Source organism: Diorhabda sublineata, chromosome X (assembly GCF_026230105.1).
Source record: "Diorhabda sublineata isolate icDioSubl1.1 chromosome X, icDioSubl1.1, whole genome shotgun sequence".
NCBI lineage: Eukaryota > Metazoa > Arthropoda > Insecta > Coleoptera > Chrysomelidae > Diorhabda > Diorhabda sublineata.
Genome location: NC_079485.1, coordinates 34,520,217 through 34,546,802, shown reverse-complemented (window position 1 = coordinate 34,546,802; position 26,586 = coordinate 34,520,217). Strand labels below are relative to the sequence as shown.

Genomic DNA, 26,586 nt, shown 5'->3' with positions numbered 1-26,586 from the left:
TTGTTTTGAAATTTGTCAACTGTTATTAACCTTATTACAAACGTAGTCACAGACATTTAAATTCTTTATAGACTTAATTTTTTCAATTCAATGTATTTTTATTTTCGTTTTCAATAATATGCATTCGCTCTTTTACCGTGTGTCTATTAGGTTAATTATTATTTAGTTTGTCGTTCATTATTTCCAGCCTGTATAATTTTAATACGACTGGTATTTTATGTCATCGTTTTCAATTTATCACGTTTTAAGTAATTTCTAGTGATGTGATGCAAGTTTTCTCCTAATTTAAAAACAGGATATACCGCATCGCAACACTAGCTTTTGGTGGTTTTCTTGTCATGACGTTGGTAATTTTTTAGATTTACCACTGGCAGCACTGTCTGTGAACCAGAGTGGGGAAGAAACTAGTGGTTTATTTAGTAATAAAAACATTATTCTTATGTATTCTCTTTAAACTTTTAGAGAATTTTAAGTTTTTTAAATTAGGAATAGTTGTGAGGAAGACGATATACTTTAGATTAAAAAATGTCAGAATCCATAGAAATAAGAACAATTATTGAAAACAGGAACATAAATGCAGTTACTGACACTCCTGTTACAGATCCAGCATCTGCAAGCAAGGTAAATTAATTTAAAAAATATGATAATCATTATACATATGGTTAACTTCCCAAATATGAAGTGCAATCACTTTCAGTTCCAAAGATGTGTGATAAATTTCGAAAATTCGAGATTTTCAAGCAATTACCTTGTTTTTAAACGTCTCAGTATCAATGAAAGTACAGTGTTCTAAATTCTTGAAGTATTTGTGCAACATTACTACTTTTGAGGTTACATTGAAATGTGGCCAATTTACGCACAAATTTACTGTTACTTGTAGAAATGAATTAATAAAAAGTATTACTAATGTGTCAATATGAATATTTTATGTATGTATGTAAAGATGTGTTTCTCTTTCAATTCAGCATTGCAAAATTTAAATTTTTCATAAATATATATTCTTATTTAAGTACATCATTACTTTTGCTTTTCTGATATTTATTTAGGTCATCTAACTCCAGGTTTAGAATGAATAAGGGTAGTATTCGTCAAAAATATATTGTAATTTTCACATTATAACATCCTCATATTTAAGTACTATGTTTTTTAGGATTTGGAAGGAAGTAATGCATTTGTCTGCCAAAGATCTAAGTTGGTAAGATATATAATCTCTTTTCGAATGATTTATCTACTTATGCCTTTCTGTTTTTAACTAAATCGATTGCATGTTTATGCTTTGATTTTGGTCTACACATACAACATAAAAAACCCTAATAGTGCCATATAATAGTATAACATAAAAAAATAGCTTGGTTTATTACATATAATCTCAAATTTGTCAAATTCATTAGTGCTATTCTTGTTTTAAAAATCATTTTTCCAAAAATTCTTCAAAGAAAAAAATTTATATATGATACATAAAAGAGACTATCTATTTTTCTAAAATCTGCCTTAAGATGGATATGATAATGCTTATCTAAATCCATATACTTCGGTTAAGCTGTGGGGTAATTGTCATTGTCATAGTAATTGTCAGATATGACATATATTTAAAAGGAACAACACCCAAAGCCATAAAAATTAAAAAAACATTGATAGAATGAAATACAAGTTTCTTGTCTATCTATTTTATATAATATATCTAGTTTCTTCTCTAAATAGAAAATTGAACAAGTATCTTCCTATTTAAATCTGTTTGGCTTGACATAACTATAGGTAGAAATATGATAAATAAATAATATAATATTACTATCCATTTATATGCCAATTAATCACATTGTAGTTATTTGTGCAGATTGAAGTAGTTTTCATCCTATGTTTTAGGATACTAAAACAAGTGCATTAAAAAAATCTAGTCGATATAGAAGCCGTTCCCTTTCTGCATCATCAACTGATTCTTATAGTTCAGGTATTATTTTTTAATATTTAAATTCACCAAACTTTCTTCTAATGAAACTTATCCTTAAATTTATTATCTTTTCTAGACACAACAAAAATTTAATTACGTTCATATATATTATATTATTATATTATATATATATTGATTTAATGAAAAATTAAAGAAATATATAAGTTATGTGAACTATTTATGTCAGGTCTGTCATGTGACCCACAGGTGGACCATATTAATAAATATGTATTCAAAAACCTAATTGCAACAGTTGAAAATGCCATCTTATTTTTATCTCATCTATTCAATGGGACAACACTACTAAGGGGATTCCATAAATATTACTGTATTGTCACTGATAAGCACTGATCCTCAGCTACGATAGAAATTGAAATTGGATTCACAGGACTTTTGAAACAAAATAACATCTATATGTGATACACTTTAATGTTCATATTATGTAGAAAATTTTTTACTCAATGCTAGGAAATTCCTATGATCCTTAAAGATGAAGATAAGTTCAACACTAAGGAAGTCAAATGGTAGATACACAATATTCAATATTTTGCAGGAAAACAACAGAATATTATTAATTCAATTGGATAAGTAAATAGTTTTAAAAATAAAATCAAGCTTTTCAAGTCTTCATGAATGAAAGGTTTAGAGGAAAATTTTTATCACATATAATACATTGACATAATTACAGAAGAATTATTAAATCAATTCATTGATTGGAGGAAATTGAAAGAAACAGATTACTTTTTACTCAGCTCCTCAAAATTTTAGTTGAAAATGTAAGCAAAACAGACAATTGTGATTTGCATCACATGTTCACCTCAAAGAAAATGAAAATATATACATTTCCTCTTTTATGAACCAGTTATTGATTTACTTTATTTTCAGTTAAATATATTAAATTTAATCCTTTGCACTGGTGTGTAGGCTCTTTTCTAATTACACTGTACTCTGGCTATTATTTTATCTACATATGTATCTACTCGATTTTTTTAAAAATGCGCTATAATTGTGTAGTAGATACGCTTAGTGCAAAATAAATAAAAATGTGAAAAATGTTTATTATTATAAAAAAAAAATAGCAAAAATCTCTCAATGCCAAAAATAATGGGATGTTTTTCAAAAATAATATTCTTGGAACAGATGTTTATTCAAATTTAACATCATAATTTATCACCATAATAACATTGAAAAAATAAAAGCTACATTTTATAATGTAGTATATGATACTGAGTATCACCAATATGAAATCCAGACTTACAGGTAAAAGTATCAAACAAACTTTAGATGTGTCATTGGTTTTTTGTTTTGGTCCCGTTGTGAAATTTTATATAATAAATGAACATTGACACTAGATGTTTCAAGTTCCCAGAAAAACAAACTTTCGCCACAATTTCAATGACTACAGGAAACAGTATGATGCTGAATAAGAATCTGAGCGGTGGACACCTTCCATAAATTTATTGTAATTGACCAAGTACAAATTGTGTTCCTGAAATATTCCATCATCAAATTACCTGATCTACATGCAAAAGTGGTTTTTTGTTTGAATCAGATATAAACTCCAGGTTGATTTGAATAGTGCCTGTCAAATGGACATTTAGTTTAACAACTATTTTGTAAGTGGCAACTTTGTATAGTATCTATCAGTGTAAAAATGTATCTTTTATACCTTGGGTTATTGTCCAGTAAATTTTGATACAGATGTAACAAAATCCTTTTACTAACAGGTAGGTACGGCAAAAATGAATAAACAAACCAGGTGTTAGCATCTGCCATTACATATTTTCTGATCCCCCATTTTGTAGTCTTATTAGGGTCGTAAATGTTTTTGCCACTGTTTGTATCATTATTTTTATTATTAGCATCAATAAAAATAGCTGAAAATTTATAGGTTTTGTACAGGTATCTGGAATCCTGATATGTGACATCCTGCCAGAATCCAAAATTACTAGGTTGTGTTGTATTCTGGTCTTCTTCACTGCTACTTGAACTTTTCTGTCTTTTAGAAATTATATCACCACCACTTCTAAAGTGACTTTCTTCACTGATATTACCACTATTGAATCTATCATTTTCAGGCGGCTCAATATAAAATTCAATTCAAAACGCAAAAATGGTGCACATGTGAATACTAAAGAGGTTGTATCGTACTATCTTGTATTTTACATAAACACTTACTCAACGAAAAAAGCAATTTAGAAATATTATAAATAAGCTTAGGAGATGACATCTGGCCAGCTCGCTGTAATCATAAGACATGAGGAACGCAAACTCTGATCGGGCTAAACCGGTTATGATCTGAATGTTCGGAAACTAACACAGATTATGATCGTCTTGTTCGGATTGAGTTAATCGGGTCGTAGTCATATAATGGGATCTTTCCTACCCTGGTAGACACCGGAAAGACCCTGGCAGAATGATGACTGCTATTATATTAATATCGCACATGGTTAGCTTCGTTTCTATTTTAACTACCATGGAAATACTATTAAATAATTTGTACCCCTCAAAAAGCAAATACCGGCTCTCAAAAAACCAATGCTTCTGGTAGAAAAAAGATACCTTTTGATTAAATCGAGGAGTAAATAGATTCTAATTTATACCATGTAAATATATAAAATTTTCTATTTGCACCCCTCTAGAAATCAAGAAAAAAATTTTTTAAGGGCGGACCAGCTGCTCCAATGATCGCACCTTCTGCGCATGTGCGGCGGAAAATCCTGATTCTAGCAGAAAATAAATTCAGTTTGAAAAAAAATATATAAAACTCGTTTTTTTTTCAATTCTACTATCTATAAATTATTATTAACTAATTTGCACCATCAGGAAAAGTGGAGAAACCATAAAATGTAAGTGCTTTTTAAAAAATTATAATCCTTACAGAACAAAATTAGATTGGAATAAAAAAACCTTTTGGCGTTATTTTCATTTGTACCGCGTGAAAATTTTATTTGCACCCCTAGGAATACATAGAAAAATATTTTCTTAGGACCGAAAGGCATATCTTTACGAGTAAATTAGAATTTGACTCGTTTCATATTCAATTTTCAATAAATCTTTAGCGTCTGCTAAATCAATCAGATTTTTATTATTTGTTGCAAAATTGCTAAAGTGATAACAGTAATTAAGTTCTACTGTTCAATTCAATTGTATCATTGTGTATTATCTAATTATAATTTTTATACTATTCCCACCCTAAAAAGTGCTGGTGTGGGAATTTGTTTCTGTAGCGTCCAACATGATACTCAAAATATTTTACATGAACTAGGATAAAGATGGCATTATTAGAAAAGAATAAACAGCCTGGTACACAAGCTCTACTACTATTTCAACTCAATTTCACCAGTTTTGGTTAATATTTTACTAATATGGTATATTTGTTAAAAATAAGAATAATTTCTTCAACAGAGTAAAGCAATATCACTAAGGAATCTTTCACTATTCGTAACATCAGGAGTTCAACGACAACTAAAAAGAACGCTGTAAAGATTGGCTACCAAACGTAGGCTATTTTAATAATATAGTTGCACGACTACCATGTAGATACTGTTAAACGTAGGTTACGAAAATTTAATGTGCGTTTTAGGTAGTGTCTAAAAACATTTGCAAATATCAGTAACAATGCAAAAAGATAGTTAAAAAGTCGTTTGCTTCTTTATTTATTTTTGAGTATGGGATGAGACTGCTCAAAATAGGTATTTAATTAATATCTTAATAGAATTTTTCCGCTAATACAAATAAAAATGAAGCTAACCATGTGCAATTTTTCTATAAATCAATCATTATTCTGCTAGGGTTTATCTGGTTTGTGAGTAGATCAGTTGGTAATGCGATCAGCTGACGGATTGCTTCATTTGACTATGGTTTTTTGAACATATTTATTCCCATTAAATAGCTGTCTACCATTAATTTTCATAAGCAGCGTCATTCAAGGTTAATGATAGATTATTAGTATTAAATTTGAGTGCAAAATCCGTGTGAGTTTGTAAATCGTTGATAACCGCTCAACAGTTATTAAAGATCTAGAGTCAATTATACACGTGAATAAATATGGAAGAATTAACGCACAAAAAAATAATAAAAAGCTCTTTTTGATCATGTTTTAAATTTCCACCGAAAATTGAACTCGACCTTCGGAAACTCATTTAAATCTCGTTTTGGATTAAGACCTGCAATCAGCAGATAGGTAATCTATCTGAAGCCAACTTATAGCTTATATGTAATACTTTTCTATGGACAGTTTAAATAGGAAGGAATGTTCTACTATTAAAGTGCTGACTATATACTATTTTCTCTATCGTTCCAGATACCTCGTTCAGGTTGCACATGCTTGAGAATGCGCAGAATCGAGCTGAAACCTCGGAGGATAGAGAAAGCGTTATCATTCTGTTTTCCTTAGTCGAAACAGCTTCCACTTATAGAAACTGTCCATATAGAAGTATTACATATATGGTTTATAGTGTCAGAGGGGTCTTATGATGTGCCACATATACGGCAACATTCGAGTACAAAAGTTTAATATTAACATATTTGATATCGAAAATACTAATACTACGAATAATTTAATTGATGGTTCCTACATATTTTTGAAATGTAACAACTAAAGAGAAATTAATTTTTCTTAATTAAACAGATTTCTTTTTTGATATTCATGATAATCTATTGATTAATTACGCAAATTCTCTAATTCTCATTATCTAGTCATATTTTGATAAAGACAGAAGTAGGTCGAAACGTTTCTACCTGTTTTTTAAATATATATATATATATATATATATATATCCGCCGCAAAGTCACTTTGATTTTTTGAAAAACAAAATTTAGTTACACATTGAGAACTTATACATAATATAATAATCGTATCGTAACTATTTTACGGAAAATTTAAGAATTTATATGTTACATTGAAGAAATGTCAGGATTTATTTAATGAATTTTGACACGTTGAGTCTTTCCATAAAGGTATGGAAGTCGCTATCATTACGTGACTTTAAACTTGTTTTACTTGCACTTAATTGAAATTGTTCAATAACCAACAATTTTTAAATTATAATAAAAATAAATTAAATCATAAATTGAACGATAGATGTTATAAATTTTTTGTTTTCACTTCAGGGGTCTTTATGTCAATTTTGGCTCTTTTTTTTGGAAGGATATCGTGGAGTGTGTGTTTCATATTTCTACTCTTATATCATGTGTATAGAATTATCAAGGCAACGATAATTGTACTTGTAGTGTATAAAAACCAGGAAATACTGTTCTCAACAAATGGCTTAAGCCAGGGGTCTCCAAACTACGGCACGAGGGCCACATCCGGCCCGCGGAGAGCTAGCATACTTGAAAACTCCTTTTAGAGAACATATTTTTTATAGCAAATTAAATTTAGTTTACTGAAGTATTCTAATTTTTTGTTGAATAATGATTAATATGACATCTACATTGATATGGTCATGGGCTAACTACTCATAACATTGTTGTAGGCTTATTGTTTTTGTTATAAGTTGCATAAAGAAACACAGAATTGTAATGAATAAAAACATGTATAATATGCAGAAAATTTAACGTCAGTATATAATAACTAACAAATTATTGAAATGAATCCAACCAACATTTTATACATTTTAAATAAAAACATAACTTATAACAAGCATAATGACGTATGAAATACTAATGAGATTTATGTAATTGAGATTTGCCATGGACAATAGTTAGTAGTTGTGGACTAATTTTACTTGTACCAATTATTAAAAAAGATTTAAGATGCTCATCAGTTAATTTAGATCTGTAAAAATTTGTTGTGTACTTTATTTTGGAGAAGGTCTTCTCACACAAATAAGTAGTACCAAAAACAGAAAAAAGCCCACGAGCAAATTTATGCAAATTATCAAATTGTGTCAGTGGAAGATTCATATAAAATTCCAACAAAGATGAGTTTTGATATTTGTTCTTAATTATATCACTGCACTGTAGATCAATCATTTCCATTTGAAGTTCCGGGGCCAGGGTTTCAATGTCAATATCAAAAGGATTCTGAAAAATCTTAATTTGATTCGCAATGGCTTCAAAGTCCGAAAAACGAGTATCAAAATTTATTTTCAAAGCACTCAAAGTTTTGATTGCAAAATCGATAGGAAACTCAGTCTCAGTGGTGTGGCTGAATATTTCACATGTTTTAGAATGTGAAAAACATTTACTTCGTAGTTGTTATTGAAACAGTATCAATTTCTTCCGGAATGATTTGATATTAGTGTATAAATCAGGAAGATGCTGGTTTTCTCCTTGCAATCTCAAATTCAGTTCGTTCACATGTTTTGTCAAATCAACATAGAATGCTAACTTCCACAGCCATGCGTTGTTTTGTAATTCAGTAAGAGGGCGATGCTTTTCATTCAAAAAAATTTCGATCACTGCTCGAAGTTCAAAAAAGCGCTGAAGGACTTTCCCACAACTAAGTCAACGTGTGGCAGTATGATTAGGTAAGTCATTTTTTCCAATCTCTTCAATAAATTGTCGGAATGGTCGGTGATTCAGCCCAAAAGATCTGATAAAATTAACAATTGATATGACTGGTTTCAGTTGATTGTTGGGTAAGAAAACTTAGGGCTTTTTTCAAATATATCTTCTATTATTTTTTCATGAAAGTCTTGTAAATTATTTTCTTGAAACATATTTGAAATATTTATTAGAATAATCAATCAATAATTTTGTTTATATAGTTCGACAAAAAAGAAGAACTCTTTCAGAAACTTCCCATCAATTTCCTGTTTACCTTCATCAGTTTTTTCGGATGACTCTGCAATATTAAGAGTGGGGTAAATTGAGTAAGATAAACATTTAAAGTTTCCTAGTTTTGGAAAAAGGAAATGAAATATTTAACTAATAACTATAATGAGGGCTATGAAAATCTTGATGTTATAATGGAAAGTTCTTTGTTGATCAAAATTTGTGTTGGAGCTATTTTCCAGTTGTCCTTGAGGTCTATAATTGAGATTTGGTCTAATTATTGAAGGGAGATTATAGGTTTTACTGATTATTTTGAAATTGTGAGTTCAGCTTTTGTTAAGAAATTTGGCATATTTGGTTTTATAAATTAGGGATTTGCTTCGGTATAAAGAGACCTGGAGCTAAATTTTGAGATTGTTTTTGGCGTGTTAGACATTCAATTACAGTATTCCCTATTCTTAGACTAAAATTACATTGTTTGGGGTATTTTGACAAGTCCACGAATAACTAAATGATTTGAATTACGATTACCTTGGAATTTGTGGCTTTCATAGTAAATTAATTGAAGTTTCCTTTCAAGCCATGAATTAGCCGAAAGGACAATTATTGGATTACTAGCCCTAACAATTAGGCCGATTTTTGGATCTACTTAATAAGGTATTTAAGAGAGTTTGTTATCTCGAAACAAAAATCAAAGGCGATTCGTTTGCTATTGTTTCATTCTTTGAAGGTCTTGAATTAAGGAATTTAAATCGTGAGAATCTCCATAGTGTATAGTTAGTAAATTTTTAATATCTTCCCTAAAATGAAACGAAATCTTTACCATATATACGAGGATATATTGAAAAATTCTTAGCCTACTATAGAACCAAACAAAATTTCAATGTCAAAATATTTTATTACTCAACATATTCTCCAGTTATTGCTCTACCCTTATCCAAAAAATTAATCATGATTACTCCATGGCAATCTCAAAAAACTGAAGCAAGAACTTTTCCAGCAGATTTTTTGACTCGAAACTTCTTAGGTCTTAGAGAACCAGGGAGTCGCCATTCCATCGATTGTCGTTTTGTTTCTGAATCGTAGAAATGTACCCAAGCTCATCCATAGTAACAATTCTGTTTAAGAAGTCTACATCGTTTTCAAATCGAGCACAGATCGAACGCGATGCTCCTACCCTTGCACGCTTTTGGTCAACATTCAAACATTTGGGAATCCATTTTGCAGCAATTTTTCTCATGTCCAAAGTGACGTGAACTATATGATGAACGCGTTCGTATGAAATATTCAGTGCTTCAGATATCCGTTTTAGCCTAATTCGACGGTCTGATAAAATTTTTTCATGAACTGCATCGATATTTTCGGGGACTGACACAGAAACTGGCCTTCCCGATCGGTCATCATCTTCAATGAAAAATTTACCTCTTTTGAAGCTTGCAGTCCAATTTTTCACAGTCGCATACGAAGGACATTGACCACCAAGGGTATTAAGCATATCTTTGTAAATCTCCTTACCTCTTAACCTTTTCAAATACAGGTACTTGATGATGGCCGATTTCGATTTTAACAATTTCGGTGGATTCTTCTTTTAATTTATTGCGTAACTCTGGTTTACTTTTTTGACGTCCAACTTCACACCGACTCTTCTAATAAGTTATTGTTCATAGCTATGGTATATTTTTTTTATGCGTGGAACTGGTCTAGGCTAACTGGATATCAATACATCCTCATATATATATATATATCAATTTAGGGAAGATATTAAAAATTTACTATATATATATATATATATATATATATATATATATATATATATATATATATATATATATATATAGAGAGAGAGAGAGAGAGACTTTTTTATATGGTTTTGTTGATAAATTGTCTTGATTTTAGGTCTCCTTCAATTGAAACTTCGTTTTAAAATGGATAATAACCTTGACGTTTCGACCTATCAAAATATAATTTGACATTGACAATTTTTATAATTATATAATCAATAGATCACCTAAAACATGAATATATTTCTTGATACAAACAAGTTTTTCCTATATATATCATACCAATTAAAGCTTGATCATAAAATTCACTACAATTATTTTATAGTTGAACAGCAATATTTACCTTTATTTAAATAGAAATGCTGAAATAGAATTACATGTCTTTTTTCATTGGAATACTTCATTTAAAAAAGAAATTAATATTAAAAATATATATTCAGCATCTTGTACAGGCAGTAGTTCAGATGACGATGATATTTCTCCTAGAGAAAAAGTTCAGAAAAATTCAGCTGGTAGTTCTGATTTTTGTGTCCGAAACATCAATCAACATGCGTTTGGAAGACGTGAAATAGAAATTGCTGAACAAGGTAATGATAAATGAAAATAACATTTATTCTCTCAAATTTGTGATAAGATAAAATTACTATTGCTTGGTAGATATTAAATATATATATACAATGAGCATTTCCTACCATTACAAAAGAACCAATTTACAAAGAGGTAAGTTATGTAACCAAGTTAATTATCCTATATATTTTAGAAATGCCTGGTATAATGGCTCTGAGGAAACGGGCAGCTGAAGATAAACCTTTAAAAAATGCAAAAATTGTGGGATGTACTCATATAAATGCTCAAACTGCTGTTCTTATTGAAACTTTAGCAGCTCTAGGAGCTAGTGTTAGGTGGGCAGCATGCAACATTTACTCAACACAGGTACATTAACATTTCTTTTTACATTATTGAAACGTTCTGTTGATATAATTCTCTTAGAATGAGCTATCTGGTATTTTTCATCTCACTTGGCACTGGCATTTTTTGATTAAGGCAATCCTTGCTATATAGTCCCAAACAAAAACTAACTCTAATTACTGTATTTCCTTTCACAGCTCATTAATTTTTTTAATTCTTATTATAATTACTATTTTCATTTTATAATTCATCTTGTATTACGTATATTTCAATAATTCTGTTTAGCATGGATAATGTATATTGGGGTTGGACATAGTAACCTTCACTGGTAAGAGATTTACCATCTCTAAACTATTTTTTAGAATGAAGTTGCTGCTGCGTTGGCAGAAGCTGATTATCCAATTTTTGCTTGGCGTGGTGAGACAGAAGAAGACTTTTGGTGGTGTATAGATAAATGTGTAAATTCTGAAAATTGGCAACCAAATATGATATTAGACGATGGAGGTGATGCCACTCACCTAATGTTGAAAAAATATCCAGCTATGTTTAAACTCATAAAAGGTAGTGTATATTTTTAAATATACATAACAATCAATTCAACAAATCAAGTTTTAACATTCTGTATCATTTGATACCATTACAATCATCAACTTAATCATGTTGTTTTCTGCTTGTGTTGTAAGATTCTTTGTTTGGATAATTAACTTTATTTCTTTCAAACATTTTGAATGCTGTACTTGTAACTTTGAAAATGAATTTTCAAATTGCTCGCTATTAATTTTGAATCAATGCTAAAATCCAAAATTGCGTTTAACGGACCAAGTCCATTTTTGTTGATGGTTTAAGGAATAGTAGAAGAAAGTGTAACTGGTGTCCACAGATTATATCAACTATCGAAAGGTGGAAAATTAACCGTCCCTGCAATGAATGTCAACGACTCTGTGACCAAAACTAAATATGATAATTTATATAGTTGCCGAGAATCAATTATAGATAGGTAAGTATATATATAGTCCAAAATTTGGTCATATACAATGATTTATCTTGATTTTAGGTTTCTTTTCGTATAAAATAATTGGTAAAAATTTTGAACTATTGCAGCCTTTATCGAAATATAGTTTGAGATTGACAATTTTCATAATTATATAAATCAATTAATCACATTCAACATGAATATCAAAATTAAAATCTATTTTCAACCACATCAAATAATTTTTTGTTCTAAGCTGTTAAATCTTAAAATAAGTAGCAAAATAAATTAAATTATTCATACTTACATTGAAATTTATAAAATAGAATTATAAACTGTACTTAAATTAGTTAAATCTTTTTCATAGTTGATAACTGTTTTTCTGTGTATATACCTTTTCTAAAAATATATCTTTTTTATTGTACTATTTTTGAATTCTTATAATTGAACATATGTTTTTTTTATATCTCATGGTTTGCTAATGCAGTTTAATTTTCATCATATTCTTAACAATTTTCTGTTATACAAAAAACAATCATGGGGAAAGCAGTTATGTGAGAATTATTAATTATTTTTCATACTATACCAAACTCTCCAATAACTTTGTATCGATTTTTAAGGTTGTAATAAATACCTAAGATACTGGTTCATAAAATAAGAATTTTCTAAATTTTTGTTATTTACTTGTATATTAAGATGATAAAACGAAACCAATATCGCGAAATTCCACATCAAAACAAATAATTTAAATTTCATTGTGAACTACATTATCTTTATAACAAAACTTTGGTTTTGGAATGAAAAATTTTTCTATTTTTTGAGGAGTTTAGTAGTAGGTGCTGGCTATCTCCAGTCGGCCAGAACTCAAGGTGGGAGATTGAGTTAATCAAAAAATTAGTTTTGTGACCACAGTTTTTATATTCAATCATAACTCACAATAGTAACCAATTCCAGACCATTTGGACATCATTAGAACCAGTTGCTGGGCTTATCACACTGGTTTGACTTTATTACAATAAGTTTCCTGGGATGGGTTTACAGCCCGAAAATGACAAACATGAGGGGTTCCGAATTTCGCGGAATTTTGACTCATTTCGTCATGCCCCTTTTCAACTTATTCAAAAGTGGTAGGTGGCGGCTGTCGACAATACAATATGAATATCAATATACTTATTTTTCAAGCTCTTCAGACGTTTCTACTATTCTATGAGTCCAAATAAAAAAAATTTCACAAACTCCAACTCTTTTGTATAACATTCTGACTATACGAGCTTAAAATCAACTTGCTACCAACAATAAGTTGGTAAGAAATCGATAGGAACACGTAAAATTGGTCTTTATGAAATCTAAATTAATTATTGTAAGTAAAATTTTATTATTGTTATACATATTTCTTATATTGTATTTGACCATAATTTCAGTCCCAAATGATGAATACATAAATATTCGAGAGCTCGGAAAATAAATTAAAGTTAGTCCACTTTGGTGTTTCGTTGCCACTTTCCCAATAAGAAACCGCTTATATATGTTTTCAATGGTAAGAAGTGATCCGATTCCGTGGTCTCAATCTGCCTGCTCCACACAACGAATCACCCCTTTTCATGGTATAAATGATAAAAAAGACTTGAATAATTTAAGTAAAATTTATAGCTCTAATTAATAAATTCTAATAAAACTACAAATAATTTAATATTTGAGATGTTAGGACTAAGGAAAAATTAATTTTTCATATTAGAACAAAGCTCTGGTTTGATTTTATTCCTATTTTAATATTTATGATGAAGGTGATCTATTGATCTATATAAATACGCAAATTGTCAGTGTCAATATCATATTTCGATAAAGACTTAGTCGAAACGTCAAATTTTATCCATCTTTGAAGAAAGAAACTTAAGTCAAAAACATTTAGAAACATAAAATAAGAAATTTATATATATATATATATATATATATATATATATATATATATATATATATATATATATATATATATTTGTGTGTGTGTGTGTGTGTGTGTGACACACAAATATAAGCAACTTAGTATATGAATGAATTTAATATTGTGTATGCTTTTGCGATTAAGTACTAATAACCAGTTAGTATTGGGCGGAGACGTGGTCGTTATTCGTTCATTGGTATGATCCGACTCAATCTGCATCATTGGCGACTGAAATTAAGTCAAAGTCAATGTAAAAATATCAATAAAAGTATGAAAATTTGATTCACCTCAATTCTCAAGTAAATGTAAGTAATTTTTATTATTTGTTATACTTTTATAGATATTTTTACATTGTAGTTTGACCGTAATTTCAGTTACAGATGATGAATACATTTTGTATTTGTATTTGGAAACTCGGAATATATTAGTAAGTAAATACACTTTGGTGTTTAATTTTGCCACAATCTTACTAAGGAAACGCTAATGAACTAGCTGGAAAACACATCGTTTGAATTCATGAGTAATCACACCTTAAATCGAAGGTTTACGCCACTGACTGTGACAATATTAACGTTTTGAAATGAGTATTTTAGTGTGCGGGGATTTTTATGGACATAAAATTTATTCTAATTGTAATTGTTGTGAAGGTATTTTTGTGAACCGTAACTTTTGAATATTATGTAATAAAAACTTATATCCTATTAAATAACTACATTTTATCTATAAAATATTCCAGTAGCATAAACAAACCCTTGTCTATTCCTAATCTCGGTAGCCAAGCAGCCATTAAAGCTTTAAGCTCCAAAATCATAAAAACATAAATTTTTGGGCATAATAAAATGAAACAACGAAATGCCTAAATTGCACATAAACTGTAAGTGTCTCAGCTGCCAAGCTTTGTCCTTATTCATCGCACGTAATAATGCGTGCATCTTCTCTCTTGCGCTTCCACTTACCTGGAGCGAGAGTCGTTCAAAAAAATCATGGCAACCTCTGTTTGCGGCCAATGTGCAACTGGCAACCATGGATTTTCATGTTCAATGTATATTAAACTTTAATTTTGCATGAAAATTTAAAAAAAATCGACGAATGCAGACCGAGAGCTGGCAACCATTTTTATTTTGATTTGTGACATCATTTTCTTTCAAATGCTGTAAGATTCACTGAAAAACTTATAGCTGCAAATCATATTAGTATATTAATGACATTAAAAATAATTACAGGTAATTGCGGCTCATTTTTACAAGGTAATTTATCCTTAATCCATTCCATACATCCTCAAGATTCCTTTAAAATTAATTTTATCAAAAAAACAGATACCTGCAAGATCAAGCGGTGGGATCTTAGACTATAAGACCCACCCTATTATTTAACACATATGAAGTTACACAGGTCAACTTGTAAGATATATAACACTTTAAGAAAATCATTTGGGAGTCGAGGATAATTACAAATTGACTTTACCAAGTCTACTAAACCGATTAAATAATGTTTTGATTGTATTGACAAATAGATAGCGGCTGAAGAAGTATTGTTAATTTTTTTTTTAGTGTAAAGTAGGTACTTTTTATCTTATAAATTAACAAATAGGGGTAGTATTAACAACAGCAGCAGCATTTTATATAAATACTATCCTTTTAAAATGTAATTCGTCCAAGAGCTACTCACACATAAATATGGTAATATAGCATAATATGGTATCGGAAAATATTTTACGAAACCCAGAATATAGAAAATCTTTTACCAACTTATTTTCAATCTACCAGTGTGAATAATAAACTTAACTATTCTATTCTAATTTTCGGTTATTTTGTTAGCATCGAGTTCAGTTGAAATCAAAACAAGAGCGGAAAGGTGCACGCCTAGTTCACCAAAATAAGAATTTTTAAAATATCATATATTGAATTCAACGGTATGAGTATGTGACACGGTATGTCACAAATAATTCAAATTGTTAAGTCTTTCAGTCATAATGACTTGGAAATAAATAAAATAATAATCATAACCCTCCCAAAAAAAAACTTTTGAAGATTAATCGGTGGATCTGAGAGGACACTTGATTATAACACGTGTACAAATAATTCTATTAAACATGTTTTCCGAATAGTTTTGAACCTCCCGTATATTGTGAGCAGGGAAATTGTCTTATTGAAACCAATTTTCATCATAGGTAACCAAAAGTGATTGGTTTGTAGGATTAATTTGATGTCGCAGTAGTTTCAAATATTTATTTTCAGTAATCCAAAAGGGACCTAAATAACGTAATCCCCCAAAAGAGATCAATATTAAGATGATATTGAAGTGGACTGATTTTTTGCATTGTTTGTTCTTTGAAACAATGGTAATCATTTTATTCAAAAATATTCATTCATATGCAGCTTTTTGTTTGCTTGAACAGGGATCATTGGTTGGTTTTGGCGCTATACTATTATTTATTGCTGTTTTTTATCGATAATTATGAATAGCGAAATGTGATATGATGTGAGTCATCTTCAAAATACCATTTTAATACCTGTATGTTCTCGTCTTTGCTGTACATTTTTTTTAATTGCAATAACTTAGCTTATGTTGCAAAAGCAAATAAATGATGAAAAAAGTGGAGTGGGAATCTAATGGAGTAGGTAACAGTGTATTGTAATTCATCTTTACGTTTTTGGAAATTCATGAGTGAGTAACAGTCCAAATATATGGTACAATCTGCTTCTCTGAATAATCTTCATTTAGGAAAAATGTATAGTAAACAGACAATTGTAGATTTTGGCTAGAAAATCACCCACATGTGTAACTGTTAACAAAAAACCTGAAATATAACATAATGTGCCAAAATCCTTTGAAGTTCAATGTATTAATTGTATTAATGTATGGAAACCAATGGAATTCAATTTGGGTACCATATAATCTGACTGCTAAGCTAATTTATTGAAATTATACTCGGCTCCCAAATGATTCATTTTTTGGCATTATGAATTTTTAGGATCTCCTTTTATAAGAGGATTAAAAATGTAAAATTGTACAAGATGTTCCATTTAAAAACTGTAAGAAGTGCTCATAGGTAGGAGGGGAAAGTTATAATGAGTATATATCAGCAAAAATACTTTCTCTTTATATTATTTTTGACGTATTTGTACCCATTTTTTATATAAAAGTTTAGTATAGAGGTATTCAGATAAATAAAATTTTTTAGCAAAAAGTCCCATGAGGTGGTCCATACGTTGCATAACTAACTACTGGGCTGGAAGCTGACATAGCAGACTTGAGGCTAATTTGCACGATTTGGAGGATGTGGTGATAAAATAGCAGGTTGTAAATCTGCACTTTCTCTTCTCGTCTTTCCTCCAAAACATCTAATAACTCAATTGCCTTGCCTTTCTTTTTTGTTGGCTGCTAGATTCAACCTGCTTAGTTTATACTCGTTGTCGTTAATATCTGGAAATAAATAACAAAATTAACTACCTACGATTATTTTTCCTCGCAATTTTATTTATTACTCAATTGTAACTAAAACCTAATTAAGACATTCACTAATCTTGTTACTAATTATCTACTTGAAAACATTAAAAAAATCGCACATTAAACAAAAATTTTCAACTTATTTCTCAACACACATACAATTCAATACCATTAATTTTAGTCTGTTTTGCATAAACCAGTGTATAGGGGAATGTTATCAAGTATGGAGCCTTTTTTGACAGTAAATTTTCATACTGAACACACTGATTACACTACAACTACACCAACACCCACAATTACACTTTCTGACGCGCAAGTTATCTTCTTCTGATACTAAAGGTAAAATGTTTAACAACGGTTCCAAAAATTCCAGCTTAGCAAATGTGCTAGTCACAAGACCTACAATTAGTTGTTTGAGTTTTTATTTCTCATACATTGTTTACGAAAAAAATTTGAAATATAAAAAAATGCTGAAATATAAAAACAATTTGCCCTAGACACTTCTATATATAACATCTTCTCACCATTCCTCAAATAATTGATCGGATATTTTGAAACATCTCTTTAATTGGGAAATAATTAGTTATGTAACTTGAAAAATTAAATTTTCGTTTCCTAATTTTTCAAGGTACGAGATTTGAGTCTGATCGTAGTTATTTCTTAATTTTTTTTTATGTTCAAATAAATACATGTTCTGAAAATATAATACACAATGAGAGCCTTTTATTGAACTATTGTTAACAAAATAAATTTTAAATTTCTTTAAATTTGGGTGAACTTTTCTTTATTCTAAGCCCAATTATTGGGTGATAAATCTTATCTTCTGAGCTGATATTTAATATTCTTGAAGGAAATTGTGCATTAATGCCAACATCAATTGAATCTAAATGCACAGGTTTTAATTTAGTAATATCTAAAGTAGAATCATTTATATTAATCTCTAGTTTTGGTAAATCAAAGTTCTTATATTATGACACTTTAGATTTAATAGTTTTTGCGTAACTTCTGTTCACAGCCGCGTCTGCACCAAAGTCACATTCGAATGAACATTTCCCAGGCTTTATTGACGCGGCTTAGGCAGAATGAATCTGATTTTATGCCTCGATTCATAACTGTATATGAAACTTGATTCCACCACTACGCCCTTTAAATTAAAAAAAAAAACAGTTAAGGCAGTGGATTACATAGGGCGAACTTTCGTCGAGCGGAAAAGTGATTGCCACCCTTTTTTTGGGGATAGTTATGGAATTGTATTCATCGACTATCTTCAAAAAGGTAAAACAATAACAGAAGAGTAATGCGTCGTTGCTTGATATGGTAAAGGAAGAAATTGCAAAGAAGCGACCGCATTTGACAAAAGAAAAAGTGCTTTTCCATAAAGAACAATGTACCTTTTCACTTTTCCGTGATCGCCATCGATAAAATTTACGAATTGCACTTCGAATTGATTAACCACTCACAGTATTCACAAGATGTGACCCTCAGCGACTGTTTGCTGTGTCCTAATCTTGAAGTTTTACTTGTATGAGAGATATTTAGACGAGGACATTATCGCATATGTGAGAACTATTTTGAAGACAAAGACGGCAACTATTATTTGGAAAAGTTGAAATGAAAGGAGACTATTTTAATAATAATATATTCTATTTCTAGCGTAAAAGGTAGGTATGATACTGGAGGAGATATGAAATTTGTTGGAAATACTAAATATACTTCTTGAAATTGTGTTGGTGATTTGAAGGATTTTATATTATTAAATTTAAACTAAGTTCAAATTATATAATAGTTTTCAAATTATTAAGTCTTTGATTCGAATAACTTTCTCGTAACTGTTAGGTGATCGTAAATGTAGGAAAATTTCACTAGTTGAAGGCAATCCAGGGACAAAAGTTTTTTAAGTTAATTGTCGTATTTTTCAAGATTTGAGCATTTTTCATTAACGTTTTAATGTGAAAAACTCAATTTTAAAATAATTGTGACTGTGATAAAAGGGGCTATAGATTTATGTAACATAAAATTCAAAATAAATATCAAGAATAAATTTCAAAAAAAAGAATATAAATAATTTTCATTGTCCTTTTTTGGAAAATAGAATTTGGAATTGCTTATCTGTATAGAGCCATTTAAATTGCATAAACAATCACAACGCGAGAGGATGTAATTTAAATATTTTCTAAAAAAGTAATTTAATTTTGTTAATTTTAGTAAGAAGTAGTGAATTCAAGAAATGCCTCATTGTACAATTTCCAACATCTGACAAGAGCGCACTTAATACCGACGTTTACCAGTTTTGGTATAGTATATTGAGAATAGCGGGAATAAATCCTTAATTATTATAGCCAGGTTTGAAAATTGTAAACAGAGTTATGAGAATTGATGCTTATTTTTAAAAATATTTTTTTAATATATTTGAATCAAATACTTTGAAATAAAATACTAAATTAAAAAATATACTTCATTTGAAAAATAAATTATATTTTTTATGCTTATTTTTATTTTAGTTTAAAACGATCAACTGACGTCATGTTTGGTGGAAAACAAGTAGTAGTTTGTGGATATGGCGAAGTAGGAAAAGGCTGTTGTCAAGCTTTAAAAGGTTTTGGTTGTGTGGTTTATATTACAGAAATTGATCCTATTTGCGCTTTACAAGCAAGGTAATATTTATTTCATATAGGTTCCTTTTTGTCTAATGTTTGAGAGTAACGAGACGAACAATCTATGCCTTATCTACAATATATCAAGAGTATTATTCGATGAAGAACGAATCAAACTCTGATGAATTGAATACTAGATTATTGTCCCCTCTCATATGGCATCATAGATTACAAAAATTCAAGTTAATAACCGTTATTAAATACAGATTGTATTGTTGTATTTGAAAGAACAAAGAAAATTAAAGGCTCAAGTTCTCACGCACCCTGTATAAAAAACAGGTTATAATTACATTTTTATCGAATTTGGAGATATCGCATTGTATTACTTTCATTGTTCAACGTACAGGAAGCCACAGGAAATATAGGAGATCTCATAAATTGAAACATATGTTTAGTTTGTGACTGAGATATGTGATTCTCTTTATAATTTGAGGCTATTTTAAAGTATGGACCTTTAAAACATCTACCATTTTACTTAATAACATCTTATCATATCTCCAATAACCCATTTACGGAATTTTGTCGCAAGATTGATTCAACTTGTATTCCAAGAATCAATTTTTGTTAATAATATAAATAATAATGTCTTTTCTTAATCGCATTATGGGTAACTATCATATAAACATTGTTCTATCCCAACTGATTCGCTAGCTCGCTATGGATGGAACAAAAATCTGCAAAATATCATCTTTAAATCACAGAAACGAACGTTTTATTTTAAAAACGTTCACTAGTGCTTATCACTACCATTTACATATACATAATGTTGTAGTACTGAACTAATATAGTATTAGATTGAATGATCATTTTCCATGATGGCTGAAAAAACAGTATTAATTTACCTTCTTTTGTAGTATGGATGGGTTTCGTGTGGTAAAACTAAATGAAGTTATACGAAACGTTGATATTGTTATAACAGCTACAGGAAACAAAAATGTAGTAACTAGGGAACATATGGACAAGATGAAAAATGGTTGTATTGTATGTAATATGGGCCATTCTAATACTGAAATTGATATCGTAAGTTTTTTATACACACATATAAATAAGCGGTTTCTTATTGGGAACGTGGCAACGTGACAATTCATATATATATATATATATATATATATATATATATATATATATATAGAAACACCCTGTATATATATACAGGGTGTTTCTATATTCGACCGGCAAAGCTCTACCACGGAACGGAGAGATCTCAATAAATGATTACGTTAATTGTAGCGCTCATAATCAAAAAGGTTATTAGTTTTTTAACTAAAAATGTTCAGGCATTTTAAAATAAGAAAAAAGAATTAGCTCCAGTGGCGTAAAAAATAAGAGGATAAAAGTGACAACTAACCCTGACAGCGCGCCACTGGTTAAATTTTTCCAAAGTTTGTTTATGTCAAAATATTACTTTATTAAAGAGCATATTGGTCACCAAATTTGAGAAAAAAAGTTGAAAGGCGTTCTTAATTTATTTTTGATTTTGATTTAAAATTTTGAATACCTTATATCTCAGCAACTAGGCCCCGTAAGAGCTCCCATTCCCATATCAAAATGAATCATTTATTGAGAAATCTTTGAGGTAGAGCGTTGTCAGTCGAAACACCCCGTATATAACCTTTTATATTATATAGACTTATATATTTCCAAATTTTTCAAATTTCTAGCTTAGTTTCTTTTTCACTTAGTTATCATTTTGTTTTCTCCCATCTCTATTCTTTTGAATTCACCACGTGAGCCCAAGAGTTGTATCTATTAGCCAAACTTATTATCAGTGGTCTTTGTTGTGACATGGGCAGACATCTCATTATTTAGAAAATAGACTAAAAGGTCATCAATACGATAAAAAATAAATTAACGAACCACGAAATATTAAAAAAACATAAATTCAATTACAAAAACACATTCATCACATTCATAAGGACGAGAAAGCTATTAATAATAAAGAAGACCTAGATAATTTAAGTAAAATTTACAGCTCTCTATTTTGTAAATTTTAATACAAGTACGAATTAATTATTGAATGACTGCTACATATTTTTGAGATGGAAAAACTGAGGAAAAACTAATTTTTAATGTTAAAACAGATTTCTATTTTGATTTTATTTTTATTTTAATATTCATGATAGGTGATCTATTGATCAATATGAATAAGCAAATTGTCAGTGTCAAGTCATATTTTGATAAAGACCTTTACCTGCACTTTGCCCATCCAGTACAAATTTTCTTCAGCCCTATAATGTATAAATAATACCAATGCTATTAAACATAACTTTAAATGTTAACAAAATGTTTGACATGATATAATATGGTTGCTCTTCAGGCATAACATACAGCTTTATACTCCAAACTTATGTTGAAATCAGAATAGTCAAGACCTTTCACAAAGAAAAAATAAAACAGCCAAATCTAAATTTCAAAGAGAATTATTTCCATGCTCAACACTCAAAAAATTATATAAGAAAATCTGATATCTGTAAATCCCTTGCATGAGAAGTTTTAGATTGTTTAGATTCTACTGATTCTTTGAGTCACATTTTTAGATTCTATTCAATTATAGCTAGAACATTTATTAAACTATTCTGGGGCATATAACTACCCTAACCGTATTTTTAACAATATGATCACTTGTACACGTAGTTTATTCCATTTTGTCAAAAATTTGCAATATGTGATATTAGATATTGAGTCCTAAAAATTATTTGGAAAATTATATGGAAATTAGACATTCATTCACTTGTTCAATAATATCTAGTCACTTCATTTTTGTTCGTTTTAGAATAGTTTGAGAACCCCTGATTTAACTTGGGAAAAAGTTAGATCGCAAGTGGATCACGTCATATGGCCAGATGCTAAAAGAATCATACTCTTAGCTGAAGGACGACTAGTTAACTTAAGTTGTTCAAGTTTGCCTTCTTTTGTTGTTTCTATAACATCTGCAACACAAGCTTTGGCTTTGATTGAACTTTTTAATGCCCCTCAAGGAAGATATAAATCTGACGTTTACCTACTACCTAAAAAAATGGGTGAGTGAATCAAGTTATACATTTTTCCAATTGAAATAGAACTAATCAGCTCATAGTGAGGATAATAGATTTTAAGTGGGAAAACAATAGTGTCACAGGAGAGTGGAAAAAATCAAGCAGAGCCTAGAAGATGAAGAAATTCCTACGGTTTTTATGTATCTAATAGATATCTTGATCAACTGAGAGGTAGACATTGTCGACTAGAATTTGGAGAAATTATCCATTTACCATAAAAGATAATTTTAGTTGTACGTTTAGAGTGTCTCATCGGCTTTCTACTTGCTGCGAAATCAGCTGACCTTCTAGAAATTATGATTTCTAATAAAAACCGGAGAAAAAGTTTACAAACTTTTATTACGTAATAATTCTAGAGAACTGGCTTATGGAACCGAAGTTGATACAATATTCTAGTTCTATTCCAATAATAAACACACTCAAATATCTTTTTCTTTATTTGTTATATGTTATATATACATAATTTTTTTAAGAGATTTAAAAATATTTTTATTTGCATATTTCTAATCATGTGTATTGAATCATTTTATAGATGAATATGTAGCCAGTTTACATCTGCCTACTTTTGATGCTCATTTGACGGAACTAACGGACGAACAAGCTAAATATATGGGGTTGAATAAAGCAGGCCCGTTTAAACCTAATTACTATAGGTAAAATTTTATCAATGTTTTCTTTTCTAATTAAATATCAATTCTATTAGATAATAATTCATCCTGTTTTTATTTTAGGTATTAACTAGATTTATTATTTTTCGTCAAGTGAAATAGTGAATCGATTCAGTGTTATTGCTGGTTAGTTTATTACTTCTGATGAATCAGTCTGAAGTGTTTCCATAAGAGAGCAGTAGTTTTTTCAAATCTGTGTCCAACATTGAAGATTTGGATAAATTGAAATACACAAAATAAGTTATAAGATCAAATCACCAAAACTTCCTAGATTTCTAGTATTTACCATGATGTTTTCCATTAATCACAAATTGAATCTTACAAAAAATATTGAAACATGGCCGGTATTAATTGTTAAGTAATCTGAAATTATATATATATATATATATATATATATATATATATATATATATATATATATATATATATATATATATATATATATATATACATATATATATATATATATATATATATATATATATATATAATTAAATTTTTACGACGCCCCCTAAAGCTTCTTTTTGATGGAAATACACTGGTAATTTCTTTTGAATCAAAACAACACGTGCCTCTAAGTTAATTTTTCGGTATAATCATCTTTTTAGGGAACTTTTTATTTGAAAAATATGAAATTATAGAACTCAATAGAAATAACAATAAACAAAAATCTAAATTCAAAAATTATCCAGTTGATTTAGTCTTCAGTGCATGAATCACAATAATTTTTTATGAGCAAGTGTGTCTTACAAAATGTTTTTTTACACATTGAACAAAAGGTTGAGTGCTTTCTATCGATTGTTGAAGGGCATTCCATGCAGCGTCTGCGCTTGGTCGGTGGTTCTTCTTCATTGGCTAATTCTTCGATATTTAGACTACGTTTTTTCGTATGATCTTCAATCAGAGATAGTCCTAATTTTTTTAGAAACAATCGTCTCACTGTTTTTACATTGTTTAAATTTGCGAACACGAATAAGATTTGACTGTTTACACCAGCTATATTTATAATAGCATAAAATATAGCAAGGGGCTAACCTTCGTGTTCTTCGGTTACAAGAATATACCGCACATTTTTTATCCAGAAAGTCTACTCCACTTTTTGAAGAATTGTAAAATTCAATGATTTCAGGTTTATGTCTGACATCACTAACCGATTTATCATGGTGCATAGAAGATACTAAAGTTACACTCTTATTCTTTTTTGGCACGAATGAAACCAAGGTATTCTCCCGAGTGAAACCAAATAAAGAAGAATTCACTTCACGAGTTTTATTGGGTAAAAATTGTGGAGGCAGTTCTCGCTTATTTTTTCGTATTGTTCTTATAGTAACGTTTCTGTTGGTGTGCATAATTGGAGTTACCAATTCTAAGACTGAGAGTGTTGGAATAGACAGCTTCTTAGGATAATCAACATGTAATTTTTTTCCAGTGTAAACGAAAGCGTTCAGAAGGTAATGAGTTTTGGAGTCACATAAGCATAATATTTTTATTCCGAAAACTGCATTTATCTCGTAATCCAACCAACATCTCGTCAACAGTAGTGTAAGCATTTGGTGTATAATTGTCCTTGCAATTATCAATAAATTTCTGAAAGAGTTCAGATATAGGAGCCAGTTTATCAGCCTCTGCTTTTTTTGTTGCCGGGTCTCTGCATCATCAAAACGCAAAGCTGTTAACAGAAACAGGAAACGCTTCAAAGACATAGTGAGACGAAATATATCTCGTCCTGTGCCGTCGGTATACCATAAGGAACTTGCGTCTTCGTGAGGTGATTTGAAAAAACCGGTTAGATATAGTAATCCTAAAAATGCCTTTAGCTCTATTTTATCAACATGCTTAGTAAAAAAAGGGGTACCTCCATAGTTTAGTTGAAATAGTGTAATTTTTTGATTGGTATACGTTATTATCATTTCAAGAATATCGTCTGTACAAAGTAGAGACTATGCATCTAAAGGTGAACCTGGTTTGTTTACAGCAGCATTTGAGACCTGGTAGTTTCGTTATATTTTCTTTTCGTGTTCTAGAAGGTGCCGGTGGATTTTTTGACCATTTGAAGTTATTACGACCATAAAAGTATTCTCTCATTTCATCCTGAATAGCTTCTTCATCACTGGATCCTTCAATTTCCGTGTCCGTTTCATGCTCTGAGTGCTCACTTTGCACTTCCACGTCACTAATATCGTCAAAAGTGTTTTCGAGGTCCACCTCATTGTCACTCAAGCTTTCCAAGTTATTAGCAATGTCTTCCAGTTCTTTATCACTAAGATATTTTGTCATTTTGATGTAAATACCGTTTTGCTATTTACGTATTTAACTGGTATGATTGGGTCAAAATTGAGCCGCAACGACTACACAGCTTGAACGATAAACGGGAACTGAACTTCTAGTGTACTGCTCGGTAGAGCAATGAATACTGGGGGAATACGTTCACGCGCGATATCGAGTGATGCCTACTCAGGAACAAATTACATGCTTGAAGTTGCTCTGGGGCATCATTCACCCAACCATA

At 29.9% G+C, this 26,586-nt stretch overlaps 1 protein-coding gene across 2 annotated transcripts; it reads left to right on the top strand.

Annotated features, from left to right (window-relative positions):
* Positions 1–378: 378 nt before the first annotated feature.
* On the top strand, positions 379–24,851 carry LOC130451845 (adenosylhomocysteinase-like 1). 2 transcript variants are annotated; one of them, XM_056791159.1, is made up of 12 exons: positions 379–621; positions 1,151–1,195; positions 1,864–1,948; positions 10,905–11,039; positions 11,213–11,385; positions 11,724–11,922; positions 12,208–12,358; positions 20,222–20,374; positions 21,229–21,394; positions 23,148–23,394; positions 23,942–24,062; positions 24,141–24,851. In XM_056791159.1, the coding sequence occupies exons 1-12, from the start codon at positions 526–528 to the stop codon at positions 24,145–24,147; spliced, it is 1,578 nt and encodes a 525-aa protein (XP_056647137.1). In that variant the 5' UTR covers positions 379–525; the 3' UTR covers positions 24,148–24,851. The 2 variants fall into 2 exon arrangements, with proteins under 2 accessions (XP_056647137.1, XP_056647136.1); XM_056791158.1 differs by having other exon boundaries at positions 10,893–11,039.
* Positions 24,852–26,586: the final 1,735 nt, after the last annotated feature.

Bases quoted from the DNA above. Each gene is read 5' to 3' on its own strand.
- LOC130451845 (XM_056791158.1), top strand. From the start codon at position 526: ATGTCAGAATCCATAGAAATAAGAACAATTATTGAAAACAGGAACATA. The intron at 11,040-11,212 runs GTAATGATAAAT...TATATATTTTAG, and splicing joins AATAGAAATTGCTGAACAAG to AAATGCCTGGTATAATGGCT. The intron at 20,375-21,228 runs GTAATATTTATT...CTTCTTTTGTAG, and splicing joins ATTTGCGCTTTACAAGCAAG to TATGGATGGGTTTCGTGTGG.